The sequence below is a fragment of the Ctenopharyngodon idella genome, chromosome 17, assembly GCF_019924925.1.
Source record: "Ctenopharyngodon idella isolate HZGC_01 chromosome 17, HZGC01, whole genome shotgun sequence".
Classification (NCBI taxonomy): Eukaryota; Metazoa; Chordata; class Actinopteri; order Cypriniformes; family Xenocyprididae; genus Ctenopharyngodon; species Ctenopharyngodon idella.
This window is the reverse complement of record NC_067236.1, coordinates 3,856,902-3,871,320: the sequence shown is the minus strand read 5'-3', so window position 1 is coordinate 3,871,320 and position 14,419 is coordinate 3,856,902. Positions and strand designations below refer to the sequence as shown.

The following is a 14,419-nucleotide window of genomic DNA, read 5'->3' as shown; positions in this document are numbered from 1 at the left end:
TTTGAATCCACAGAAAACTACCTTAGACCGTATGCTTGTACTAGCCAGTTAATGTATGGCTTTCTTTTAGATTAGTGTAAACACTAAGTGGTTAATTGCAAGCTGATAGGTATTCCTCATGGACCGATTTGGTCAGGTATTCCAAGCATGTGAATTTACAGTACACTGCAAATTTTGTACATTAAATGAACTATAAAAATGCACATCAATTTAATTTCCAAACTTTTAATCTATTCTTTACATCTATTAGCTTTCATTTTGGACTCTGTTTAAAGTAGTTTTGACTTCAAATGCATATACAGGACAATAAAAAACCTGCATAGATTTGTTGGTTTGCCATGGAGGAAAAAGTTGGTTAAGCCTTGTATCTTAGTTAGCTGGCAGTAAATTAATTTTTTTAGTTTATAAAAATCAAAGGTTTTTAACTAAAATTGCAAATATGGTCTGAATTGGTAATGATGGTGCTTTTAAATTTACCCTGGCATATTTTTTTTTAAAGTGACACAATGCATATTGGTATGAATTGCAGCATCACACTAAATGCCATATTAGAAATAATCTATGCACAGATGTATTTGGTCTCGATTCAGTGGCCACTATAGGGGTCTGGCCCATTTATTTGTAGAATAAAACATCTGATGTGACTCGAGTCTTGTGAAAGTAGACAAAATGCTAAGCTTGCTGGAAAGTATTAATTTCTTTAGTATTTGGTGCATCTCTTTGTCATTTTTATATGTATAAAAGTGTAGATCATTGAAACTATTCAAGGTAATGAATGTTAGGTGAAAATGTTTAAAATGCACTCATTCATACTTTGTTTTTTGCTTTGCATGTCTCAAAGAAGAGGACATAATTGCACTGACGGGAAATACATCTGTAACTGTAACGTATGAAGTTTTCAAAGTCTGTATAATCAGGAATAATGCTTCATTTCTATTGCATTTCAGAGAGGTATTCAGTTTAATAATTAAGGGCATCTGCTAATACAAATAAAACATTTCTAAAATGAAACTGAGTAAATATGCTTTTTTTTTTTTTTTTCCTCAAGATGGTGAAAAAATAAACCTGTACATAAATCCTAAGAGCAAAATAGACAGCCAGCCTTTCCTCCACTGGGTAACAATGCAAGATATTTATGCCCAATGCAGTTTGCAGTGTTTGAGGAAATTTAAAGAAAGAAAAAAAAAAACTTACTCATAAATACAATTCCTCTTGTAAATGTATAATCTAATAAAACAAAACACCAATAATATTTGCCACTCTCTCAGACAAGTCCAGCAACATTTATACAGTAAGGTTCTTTGAAAAGCTGGTGAGAAGGTGCAATCCATCATTTAAACTCTAAAAGCACAGTCAAGTCTGTTCAGCGATGCTCTGAACGTATGATTTTTTTGCACCGATTCACAAAAATATTTGGCAATGTACACTGGATAAAGTTGACTGGTGTGTACAGTATGTGAGCTACAAAAGCTCAAAAATGTAAAAGTAGTTCCATCCTGCAATAAAACCACACAAAAAAAGTTGTTTCTGAGGAACACATGCTTCACTCTGGTTTCTACCAGACATTTATTATGAGCAGTCAGATGAAAACTTCCCTTTATTTCCCCCAACAAGCCAGTTGACATAAGTGAGGGTGACAGTAATGGGGTGTTTGCATAGTTACAGCCTGGTCTAACCACCCCCATATCCACCAGATCTCAGCGCTGCCCGGTGTAGGCGCGGAACCAGGATGTGACGGAGGCGGCCGCAGAGGAGATCATGCCCCCTGCATTGCCAACAGGCTGGGATGCCTGCATGCCGCTTTGCGAAAGATCCATAGGCTGAGAGGGGATGTCACAGAAGCGAGGGCTTGGAACCGTCTCCCAGTCTGTGCCCAAGTCTGTTTCTTCATCTGTCACTGCCTCGTCTCCGCTCTCCTCCACAGGTCCAGCCTCCTCTGGCTCCACAAACTCCATAGAGTCTTCCAAGTCAGCGCTCACCTCAAACGGCCCAGTTCTATGCAGTGAACAAGAGTGAGAAAAGCTGACATACACTCAAACACACAATTTTCAGCAGCCATTACTCCAGTATTCAGTAGCTGTTTTTTCATCCAAAGTTTTTATTTAACATAAAACATTTGCAAATAAAACAGCATTTCCATCCCATGTGTTCAAGAGAACAAAATCGGCACTTCCTGGGAAATTGGTGAAAAATTTCTGTAATAAAGTTGCCACAATCAGGAAACTAGCTCTTTTTTCCTTGATCATAAATGACTTGCGCCTCAGAGAAGCAGATGAAATGCAACAAATGCTGTCATGTTATCTTGTGTTTGGTTACCTGGTGTTTGGGAATGCAAACATGTGAGGACTTTGACTCAGCGTTTCAGAATATAAAACCAACATTTGAGATGCTGTGCGATGTGATTGGTCTCCTGGTTAGTCCAGTTATCCAATCACATTCTCTGTTGAGAAAGTCACGTGAGTTTTTTGTTGCACATTGAGGGATTTATTCAGTAAACAGAGCCCGTCTATATGTATACGTAAAAATTTTCTATCATATCGCCGTTTCGTGTTTTGCGAGTCTGAAACCGCTATTTTTTTTTAAACCGGATCCCAGAGTGGACAAATCTGAAAACAACACCCTTGCGTTTTCGTGTGTACAGCCAATCCGTATATTTTGTGAAACGATGATGTCCCACGTCTCGACCCCTCGACTCGCATGCTCCAAGTCTCTGTTTTTAGTGTATCTCTGTGGCAGAATTATAGTGCCACATACTGGTCTGGCATGTATACTACATCGTTTTGAGTCAGTTTCAGTGGTTTTGTGTGTACGCAGATATTTCTTGAGACAAAGCCGTGTTTACAGAATTTTTTTTTGAATGAGGAAGAAAAAAAGATCAGATAGGGAAAGCTCTGGCTTCGTGTGGATAAAAAAAATGCATCCACCTCAATTGAGCACATACGTTATTTGTGAACAATTTTAGAATTTATGCGCATCTTGGCATTTCCATCTTTACAAAAAAAAAAAAAAAAAAAAAAAAAAACATACGGCAGCAAATAATTAGGGTGGGACCTGATTTGATCTATTACAATTTAATCATGGATTGTAGGCTATAAAATACGTGGACAATTTGAAAGTACATTATTCTCACTAAGAAAGAGGCCAATGTAATTTCTAACCTGCCGAGGTTCTTGTTTGCTGGAGACACTAGAAACATGATATTCCTCAAAGTGTGGTGAGGATGAAGCAGCTCGCTGTCAACATGCTGAGAAGAGAGTATAAACATGAGGTCTGTGCAGAATATGACTTCTCAGATCAGAGTGTTCTCAGTTTGGAGAAGAATTTACCTGTGAGAAGCAGAGGTGCAGGATGTTAGTGTTGAGTTTGTTTATGGCACGGGTGAATCGGTAGCGAGTCAGATTATCGCCGCAGAACTCACTGCAGAGAAAACAAAACAGAATACAGAATTTGTCAGACGTCTCTGAGCTGAACAACCCTAAAAAGGAAACTTAAATACTGAAGATTTTCCTGTTACATTCTTATATAAAAATATAGGTTTGAGAATACCTGTTGCACAACTTTTTTGGAAGGTTGACATCCAGAATATGAGACAGGATATTGACAAGCTGTGTAGCATAACAGAGGGCGGCACTGATGGTGTGTGCCGGGTTGATGTGGTCCAGCTCTACACACACAAAAAAAAAAAAAAAAACTTTACAATTTTTCCTTTCATAAAATGACTTCTATAATATCAGAACTAAGCATGCCAAATATAGTGTGTTGACTTATAAGATGAATTAAATGTTTAGCTGCTTACATTTTTATTGTTAAAATACTCAAAAGGCTGTGATTAAATTAAATAATTATATGCCCTGCAGGTTTAATATATGTATATGTGCTTTAATTATTTACATGCATGTAGGCTACGGGCTCTGTTTACAGTAAACGCTCAAATAATGGAACTGTTATCATTTAGGCCTTACATGCGTGGAGCGCATCTCATACTCCATCTCTGCATATGCTGTTTGGGTTGCTTATAACGTTTATCTGGGAATGCAATATGCACCATTTCATCAAATGTGTAAGGTAAATCATTTATAAATCTATGCCAACACAGGAGAATACATCAGTATGTTTCTAAATATGAGAACGGTTCATCGCAACTTCAAAATAAAAGTTTAAACCCTCGCTCTGAGTTCGCATGTTTTTTTTAAATAACAGATGTGACAGTGGTGATCTGTGAATTCTGTACCTGGCCCCTGGTTTCCGCTCTTCTCCTCCACCCAGCTGTAATAGGCGGAGCAGTCTCCATTACTGGGAAGTGTGACGTGTGGCCCAGTGATACTGATGCTTGTCTCTCCGTTCTGATCGTCCCAGATCCAGCGGCCTGAGTGATAGGTGGTTCGCCTCGCCTCTGCGAGTTCACTGACAGTGCTGGAGGTCAGAGCCAGGTCATACTCAGCCACGACTGGATCTGCTGGGTCCCTGAAGGATACAAACACTCAAGATGATGATGTATTCAAAAACTGGCCTAACAAGTTTACTTCATGATCATTTATCAATGTCAAGTGATAGTTGCTTCAGGGACACTGTAATTAGCTTACTGAGTGAAATAAAGTGTCCGACTCAAAGTACACATTCATAAGCGAGAAGTCAGTATAATTATTTGAGGTTATGGTGGATAAATCAGGTAGAAACAAATATACACTACTGTTGAAAAGTTAAGGGTCAGTAAGATTTTTTTTTAAAAATATTTTTGAAAGGAGTATCTTGTGCTTACCAAGACTGCATTTATTTTATCAAAACTACAGTAAAAAAAAAAAAAAATAGTAAAATTGTGAAATAGTAGTACAATTTAAAAGAACTGTTATCTATTTAAATGTTTTAAAATGTAATTTATTCCTGTGATCTCAAAGCAGATTTTTCAGCATCATTACTCCAGTCTTCAGTGTACATGATCCTTCAGAAATTATTCTAATATGCTGATATATAAACTAAGTTTTGTAACAATGTAAATGTCACTTTTGAACAATTTAATGCATCCTTGCAGAATAAAAGTATTCATTTATTTTAAAGTATTTACTTACTAAAAGTAGAAATTCCTTTAAAAAAAATCTTACTGACCCCAATTTTTTAAACAGTGTATTATTTGCTGCTGTTGTGGTGACTGAAATCACAACATTTTATTACTAGATGTTCTGTACAGGAAATTTGCACAGGACACATTTTAAAGCCACCATCAATTAGGGATGCCACAATAAAGAAATTTTCACACCGGTATATAAACTTGTGACAACACCGGTATTACCAATAACACCGGAGGAGGGTGTAATCGTTTTTGAATGTGCGCTTTTTTCTACTTTCGCTTTTGAATTTGTAAACACGCGTACTCTGTATACAGGCCTATAATTTGCAGGCATCATGGAGCCGCTATCTATATGCAGGGTACTGAAATCGATTTTGAATGCGCGTTCGCTTTTCACTTTAGAATTCGCGATCATGTGTCAGCTACTCTGTGTATAGGGAGCAGCAGTACTGATTGCATATTTTTGCAACATAAGATATTCACATGTAGGATCTGTTGTGCACCAAATTCTCCACCATTGTCTTGTCAGTCATCTCTCTCTTCACATGATAAGTGAAATCTGACTCCTGCTGCATTGTACAACTCTGCAGCTCACGCTGTATGGAGCAGAACAGACGATTTCAGTTTATAATTGTAGGGTCTAGGGCTGCCCTGGACTAAAGGTTTTTCTAGTCGACTAGTAGTTCACCGAGACGGCAGATATCGCATCCTAATTGTTTTCATTATTTTACAAAAGCACATCGTTTTGCTGTTATTGTGCGTTTACAGAAATAAAAGTGGACCCTTTACAGTTTGCATTTCTCTTATCTGTATGACTAAAATGGAGTATTTTAAGTTAAATGCAAGTGATCGCACCGGCGCCTATATGTCATGCAGTAGGCGCGCTCTCCACACAAGCATGGATATGCGCCTAATAATAGCGCACTTTTATCTAGGACTAGGCTAAGAGCGAGCGGATTTGTAAAGTTGCTACTACTTACACGTTTCAAGTGATAAGCCATATTTGAGGTTGATGAATGATGGGCGAACGATTTCCTGCCGTTAACGATCTATCCCTCACAGACTGTGTGACTTTGCCACTTCCTGTGGAGTTTTTTTTTTCTGCGACTAACCGATTTATAAAAGCCTCTTCTAGCCGACTAATGGTTAGTCGACTATTAGGGGGCAGCCCTAGTAGGGTCCGTAATCCAACTGAACTAACTGTTTTTTTTTTATTTCTAAAAAAACTCAAAATGACAGTAGGGGCAGTGCCATTGTGGCCAAGTAATGTAATCGGTGTACAGCCAAACGCCGCTAACACAGAATAAAGCAGAATGCCTACCATCAATCTGAAGACTGTAGTAGGGCTGAACGATTTTGAAAAATAATCTAATTGCGATTACTTTTTACCAATACTGCGATTTAATATGCAATTATTTTTTAAGCTCTTTATCTTCTGTATTATTCATCAAAGTCAAGCAATAAATCATTGTAGGGGTGGGAATCTGTAGGCACCTCACGATTCAATTCGATTCCGGGAGTCACAGTCCGATTCCAAAATGATTCTTGATCTTTTTTTCTTATTGATTAGTCTAAATTTTTTTTTGTTATTTAATTACATATGTAATTATAAGTACTTTTTAAAATAATTACATAGTTAAAACAATTGCATTTTAATAATTTTAAATAAAAAAGACAGGGCTTAGATTAAGCCAGGATTAGGCCTTAGTTTTAAGTATAGCTTTTATAAATGTGCCTTAGAAAAAAAAAAACATTACTGGTGTGCATCTTGAGACAAAACAATGGCACTGATATATTTTAAGACATGTCAGTGCAAGTTGCTTTCAGTTAAGACAACTCTAACATTTATTTTAGTCTGGGACTGGCTTAAGCCTTGTCTGTGAAACTGGGGGAAAAGCTAGTAAATAATAAAGAGGGGGAAAAACAAACAAACAAAAAAACATTACAAGCAATAAACAAAGAGTGCTTTCAGTATTTAAGAGTATCTGAAGATTTTCCTTTCAAGAGATGTTAGTGATTTTTCTCTTTCTCAGCTTTATTGTTGTTTACTATTATGATGACATCATAATAATAAGCTGCATTCACAATAATGCAAAGATCTCTTTTGAAATATAAGATGTGGTTTGTCCTGTCTGTTTGATCCCTGAAGACATAACTGACTGTGTTTACATTAATTTTGCGTCATAAAAGCATTTTGAGATGCAAGTACATTTAACCACTTAAACGGAGTCGCGCACAGCCGCATGACCAAGCACTGACCGAGCACTCTTCAGCATTTGAAATTGGCATAACAACATAACTGAGGCGGCGTTCGTAGAGCATTTATAAGGAAAATACCGGCGGGCGAGACGACACACTGCAATCGTCAGCAAAGCACGCGTTTCTCACAGTGCATCCTGTGCAATGAAGAGCGCGAATGTCCTTGCAATTCGCTTCAACCTTTCCGAACTTTATTAAAGATTATTTTGTAGATGGTTCCAGTGGTGTGTGAGAGAGAGAGAGAGAGCCCGACGTGACAGGTCAAATCTATATACAGTGGGTACGGAAAGTATTCAGACCCCCTTAAATTTTTCACTCTTTGTTATATTGCAGCCATTTGCTAAAATCATTTAAGTTCATTTTTTTCCTCATTAATGTACACACAGCACCCCATATTGACAGAAAAACACAGAATTGTTGACATTTTTGCAGATTTATTAAAAAAGAAAAACTGAAATATCACATGGTCCTAAGTATTCAGACCCTTTGCTCAGTATTTAGTAGAGGCACCCTTTTGATCTAATACAGCCATGAGTCTTTTTGGGAAAGATGCAACAAGTTTTTCACACCTGGATTTGGGGATCCTCTGCCATTCCTCCTTGCAGATCCTCTCCAGTTCTGTCAGGTTGGATGGTAAACGTTGGTGGACAGCCATTTTTAGGTCTCTCCAGAGATGCTCAATTGGGTCAATTTAAGTCAGGGCTCTGGCTGGGCCATTCAAGAACAGTCACAAACTCCATGCGGGCTTTCATGTGTCTTGCACTGAGGAGAGGCTTCCGTCGGGCCACTCTGCCATAAAGCCCCGACTGGTGGAGGGCTGCAGTGATGGTTGACTTTCTACAACTTTCTCCCATCTCCCGACTGCATCTCTGGAGCTCAGCCACAGTGATCTTTGGGTTCTTCTTTACCTCTCTCACCAAGGCTCTTCTCCCCCGATAGCTCAGTGTGGCCAGACGGCCAGCTCTAGGAAGGGTTCTGGTCGTCCCAAACGTCTTCCATTTAAGGATTATGGAGGCCACTGTGCTCTTAGGAACATTAAGTGCAGCAGAAATTTTTTTGTAACCTTGGCCAGATCTGTGCCTTGCCACAATTCTGTCTCTGAGCTCTTCAGGCAGTTCCTTTGACCTCATGATTCTCATTTGCTCTGACATGCACTGTGAGCTGTAAGGTCTTATATAGACAGGTGTGTGGCTTTCCTAATCAAGTCCAATCAGTATAATCAAACACAGCTGGACTCAAATGAAGGTGTAGAACCATCTCAAGGATGATCAGAAGAAATGGACAGCACCTGAGTTAAATATATGAGTGTCACAGCAAAGGGTCTGAATACTTAGGACCATGTGATATTTCAGTTTTTCTTTTTTAATAAATCTACAAAAATGTCAACAATTCTGTGTTTTTCTGTCAATATGGGGTGCTGTGTGTACATTAATGAGGAAAAAAAATAAACTTAAATGATTTTAGCAAATGGCTGCAATATAACAAAGAGTGAAAAATTTAAGGGGGTCTGAATACTTTCCGTACCCACTGTATATACACTATCTACATATACAAATCTCATATTTCAAATGTTTAATATTCAAGTTTAAAAAAAACAAAATCAAATTCAGAACTATGTAAAATGCCACATAATATTGAATTTTATTAAATTTCACTTTATAATTCAAATTTACACAATTCAAATTTAAATAGTATTGTCATAATCCTAGCTCCATACACGCAGCGCCATCGTGCATCTGTGGTTAAAAACTAAGCTCAGAATCGTTAGAGAGAGATCTTTTCTCCCATCTCTATTGTATAGTATGAACAACACAATATTAGACAGATTAAACATAAACTGTGCTTTTCTGTAGGCCAGGCATATGCGTGTTGATGCTTCCTCTACAGATTGCTTACTCGTGTGTCACGTGACGAGCGGGTAATCGCAGCCTTTGCGGTTAAAAAATCGTGTTGTGTCATATCAAATGCGATTAATCGTTCAGCCCTAGACTGTAGGCAGCAAAATTATGCTGTCCTACTAGTTTACTTGATTTGGTCAAAATCTAAGGTAGTATTGACCATTCCAGACTGCACTGCAACAAGCTTAGATAAAATATTCATCCACATGTATTATATGTTTTATGCATATATTTTTATGTTCATTAGAGTATATTTGTGCTCCTGTGATCTGCTCTGACCTGCTGCCCTGCTTCTCCTCCTGGATGTTGAAGATGTGAGTGGTGAGCTCCAGGATGTGCTCTCTCCGCACCTCAGCCAGGGCCTCCAGCCTACCCTGCAGCTCTTTGGATCTCTTATCCAGGAGATCGCCCAGACGTTGGTTGTGCCGCTTAATTTTGTCCCTCTTTTCCTGATGTCGGCTGGCTCTGCGCTGCAGTCGCTGCCCTTCCTCCTGGGAACGCAACAACAGCTCCCTGCCTAAAGTGAAGAAAAAGAAACAGCAATGACATCAAACAACAGACCTTTTACTACTTAAAGGACAATCAAGAGAGAACTTGCATATGAGTACCACAGCTCAATGTGATTTATGCATGTTTACACACTTCTGTCATGGGATCATTTTTGTTGTGATACTCACCACTCTTGACTTCTTCATTGCTAGTGCAGATGGCCTCTTTGAGTTGTTGGATTTTCATCTTGCATGACATGATTTTCCACCTCTGTGATAAACAAAATACACAGCAATAATGGTGAGAAATATCTTAAAAACAGGTTTGTATCTTGTATCATTTTTTTAACACATGAACAAAAAATACTTACAAGCTGGTCTGCCTCGACTTTCTTGTCCATGGCTTCAATGACTCTGAAACAAAAGGAAAATTCAGACTGAGTATTATCAATGTACAATGTTGATTGTGCATCACATGATGCTGATATAATACCTCTGTTGAAGATTCTCCTTTTCATTTTTGAGCTTCTGGAGTCTTTCAAGCTTTTCTGAATACCTGTTGGCAGAAATACAATAAATACAGTGAGAACTATTGAGAATACAGAGTTTTCCACAACAAGGAAATAATTTTATATATATATATATATATATATATATATATATATATATACATAAACACACACGCACAAGTTAATAATGATAGTCAGATTTGGTAACATGACTCAGCTAAATCTAGGTCAACACATTTGGCATGTCAAATATTGCCACAATATTTCATCACAAAACTTATATAAGCCATGACAACACTTTTAATTATGGATTTGAAACATATTTAAATAGCCACGCATTTGACATCTGACAAGAAATGAAAGAAACAGCGGAAACGTGAACCTCTTTGTTGTCTGATAGTTTGTTTACAAAATTAGCAGTTAGCATGTTAGCAAACTAGGGCCATGAATTAGCAAAATACTATCACAAGAATCTTCACAGAACTCATATTAACCCCGAAAACACTTAAAATCAAGGGGCAACGTGTGCTTAAATAAAATAAAAAGATGCGAAACGGATAATACTGAAAAATGCTAGCAAGCTAAACTGTATTAGCAGACAGCATAAATAAGAGGAAAAAAAGAAATCAAAACACCTCTCCGGATTTCTCCCGTCAAAATACACGAAATCCCCGCTCTGAATGCAACGGGCGCAGGTCAGTCTGCGTCTGGCGGTGTTGCAGAGCGGACATCTCTCCACGGCAACAAAGAGACCCTCTGCATCATCCAGCGCCTCCACCATCGCCGCGGCAGCAGCGCTAGCGCACGCCGGTTGAAGGTGCTGCTGAGGCGTATGGGGTCGGGCGGGCGCCCGGGCCTCTGATCCAGTCTCTGGATACTCTTCACCAGGCCCCGAAGGCCGGGGTTCGCCTGTTAAGGGACAAGCCATGATGATACAGGCTCTATGAAGACTAAAAGCCTCTTAGAAACGTTCACTCTGAGATTTACATGATTTGTGGTTGAAAATATTTAAAAAATAAAAAAAAACAGTAGTTCTGATCCTGAGAATCTCTATGACTAGCTGTGTGTGATGGCTGTCTGCCCTACGCACCATGTGACGTATGTTTGTGTTTGTGCTGTCACGTGTGTGGTGGGTTTCCTTAGAAAGATTTACCATACTTGTATCTAAAATGTTTCTTGAGGACGAAAGCAGCATGATTTCTGAAGGATTGTGTGACGGAAGACTAGAGTAATTCAGCTTTGTCATCACAAGAATAATTACAATTTTAATAAAGAAAAGAGCTATTTTAAATTGTAATAATATTTCACAATATTACTATTTTTACTGTATTTTTGATCAAATAAATGCAGCTTCAGTGAGCATAAGATACTCTTTCAAAAACACTAAAACGCACACATGCATAGTATGCAAAAGAGAAGTGTTCAAAGTTTATTTACCTGCATCAGCAAGTAGCAGTTCAACATGTACAAGAGGGACAAAACATAGTCATAACCGAAGTGGATACTTAGTGTCTCCATTCGAGAGTCCACATAGGGCAAATGTGAATATTTTAACAAAACATTTACTGTTTACAGGACACTTTAGGATGCTCTGTTATCTCAGCAACCCTCACTAATGCAGACATTACAAAGTAAACGTAAAGAGAGTAAAAAAAGTGCAATAACAAAAGTTTGACTCAATTATTGCATTCAAACCTTTCAAATACCACTAATGCATGGATACACATCGTTATAGACAAATATTTACATGCAGCACGTTTCCGCGTAAGTGCGGTGCTTCTACTGCTTCCTGAACCCTTTCAGGATGGGATAAATATTTTCAAAGGCTTCATAGATCTCTGACCGCTCTTTTGCACCTAAAATCATAATAACATAAAATAGTTTCACTATGTTTTTAAGATTGCACTAAGTTAAATTATACTAGAGAATAAGACTATATATCAACTTTACCTGTGAGCACAACTTTTCCAGATACAAAAATCAACAGCACAATACGTGGCTTCACCATGCGATATATCAAACCAGGAAACAACTCTGGCTCGTAGCTGGAGGGGTAAAATGGTTGACAGTGGTTAAAGACGAGGTAGTTAAGTCATATAATATTGTGGACCTGTAACCATCAAACTCATTTATGATAGACAGACGCCTGTCCAGACCTGCTGAACTGCTGATGAGTGAGGACCAGGCCTTCTAAGCGTATAGGAAAGCAGACATCACAACTTCCAACCATGTTTTGGATCTTGAAGTCAAGGAATTTGGCAGGAAAACCAAGTTTCTGTACCACCCGGGCATATTTCCGTGCAGCAAGGCGAGATTGCTCCTCACTGCTTGGAAAGATAAACAAAGGAAAAGGCAAATATAGAGTAAAAGATACATGTAAGACTATTTCTGAGCTAAGTTTATCTGTTTTACAGTCGTGCTACCCTAATGCACCATAGTTAAGAGTTTTGAATATATATATTATGTATACCTTTTGGCCCCAGTGCAGACCATTTTTCCAGAGCTGAAAATGAGAGCAGTAGTTCTTGGTTCACGGATCCTCATTATAACTGCAGCAAAACGCTATATATAAGCGAAATTTGGAGTTATACCAGGGACAGTTTACCTTAAAGAAATAGTTCACCCAAAAATGAAACTTGTCTTTTTTTTACCCATCCTCCTGTCAACAGAGTAAACAATGACTTTAAAATTTACAGGAACTATTCCTTTAAGAAAGCTACATAACATTTGTATATGATTTAATACAGTTCTATACAGTGTTGTATAAACTTCAGTAGGAAAGTACCTTTGGGTTGTATTCAGCATTTCGAGCTTGAAGTGCGATGGATTTGAGATCCAGAGGACAAGCAAGATTCACTGTTGACACAATATTCCTGTGTATAATCAAAAACAGGTTTGGACATATAGACTGGCATGCATTTCTCACTAAAAACTAGGATCCAGTGGCTGGTTTTTCAGAGGTAATCAATCTTTACTTGTGCAAAGGATTCTATTGAAAGGTACAGACATTTGTTTTGGTGAAATTATGGAGTCAAAATAATTTACAGCCTTTTCTGCAACACTTGGAAAAAGCTCTAGGCCTATTTGATGCCATAAGTACGATGTTAAAAAGAATCTCAGATACACACTCCATATTTTCCCTATAAAATGTCTTACTGTAATTGTGGGATAATGCCTGAACTCTCTGTCACTGGGGTCATGGGGGTCATAGGAGTCATGGGAGTCATCGGGAGACTGAACTGTGAGGTGTTTTTGGCAGAATTACTGGTGTAAGTATTTGCCTCTGTTGCCTCTCTCGGTGGACCTTCGGTGTAAATGCCGCTGTCCTCATTATTGTTGACATTCTCAGCCTGTTGCGGCTCATCTTGAGTGCTCAGTTCATCAGGTAAGAAGCTCAGGTCCAAGTCCTCAGTAAGATCTTTCTCCTGAGAGGTTAAAGAAGGCAGGAAAGACGAATCCTGGAGCTGTGGAGCTGGACCCTGTAGGCCCAAATCTCCCTCAAAGATGTAATCAGATGAACCCTTAGGAGAACAAAAAATACATTAATAGGTTTTATTCAATCGATTCAATTTAACAGACCTTATATTGTTATGGAGGACCAACATTCCAAATAAAAAATGACAAGGATAGATATTTATCACATAAATTACATTTATTAAAACAATATATTAATTACTCATCTTAAATGTATGACTAGCATAGCAATATTTAGTTTGTCTATTCATTCATTTGTGTAGCAACATATCACATGTATTTATTACTGTATTTTTTCGATATTAGTTTCTTATTTATAATTACTTTATTTATCTTATAAGAGCCTGTGCATTATAATATACTTGAATGTATCTCGATAATATTGATTATATTTTCAGCTAACAAAGACTCACCTTTCACAAGCATTTTAGCATTTCATTTTACAACTTACAGCAATAGTCTGGTCAAAGTAATTTTCGAGGGCTGCCTCCTCATCCATGTTCCTTATGGTCCATTGGAAAACAACAGATTTACATAAAGTAAAGTTTCCCAGTGTCTGTGTTTCTGTACGTGTGGATGTGATCTAATTGGCATCAAGTGTGAAGCTACTCAGAGGCGTGACAAATCATGTCATCAAAACTAAGGAGTTAGTTCTCTCTAGTATGCTCAAATAAAATATTTTTGTAATAAAACAAAAAACATACTAATTTGTTGGCCTTTTGCGCT

General features: G+C 37.9%; 2 protein-coding genes across 5 annotated transcripts; both read right to left on the bottom strand.

The window, feature by feature from the left end:
• Positions 1–930: 930 nt before the first annotated feature.
• Positions 931–11,391, bottom strand: atg14 (autophagy related 14). Its single transcript, XM_051867309.1, has 10 exons — positions 10,855–11,391; positions 10,204–10,266; positions 10,082–10,124; positions 9,900–9,981; positions 9,502–9,739; positions 4,232–4,464; positions 3,547–3,664; positions 3,327–3,417; positions 3,159–3,244; positions 931–1,995 (listed from the first exon to the last, which is right to left on the bottom strand). Exons 1-10 carry the CDS (start codon positions 11,145–11,147, stop codon positions 1,698–1,700), a joined length of 1,545 nt encoding a protein of 514 aa, XP_051723269.1. The 5' UTR covers positions 11,148–11,391; the 3' UTR covers positions 931–1,697.
• A 229-nt stretch (positions 11,392–11,620) lies between these two features.
• tbpl2 (TATA box binding protein like 2) lies at positions 11,621–14,352 on the bottom strand. Of its 4 annotated transcripts, none has more exons than XM_051867315.1 (7): positions 14,145–14,352; positions 13,485–13,740; positions 13,005–13,075; positions 12,690–12,781; positions 12,376–12,546; positions 12,170–12,264; positions 11,621–12,075 (listed from the first exon to the last, which is right to left on the bottom strand). In XM_051867315.1, exons 1-7 carry the CDS (start codon positions 14,190–14,192, stop codon positions 11,999–12,001), a joined length of 810 nt encoding a protein of 269 aa, XP_051723275.1. In that variant the 5' UTR covers positions 14,193–14,352; the 3' UTR covers positions 11,621–11,998. The 4 variants fall into 4 exon arrangements, with proteins under 4 accessions (XP_051723275.1, XP_051723274.1, XP_051723272.1 ...); XM_051867314.1 differs by having other exon boundaries at positions 13,005–13,092; positions 13,460–13,740; positions 14,145–14,348; XM_051867312.1 differs by having other exon boundaries at positions 13,005–13,092; positions 13,376–13,740; positions 14,145–14,323.
• Between the last annotated feature and the right edge of the window lie 67 nt (positions 14,353–14,419).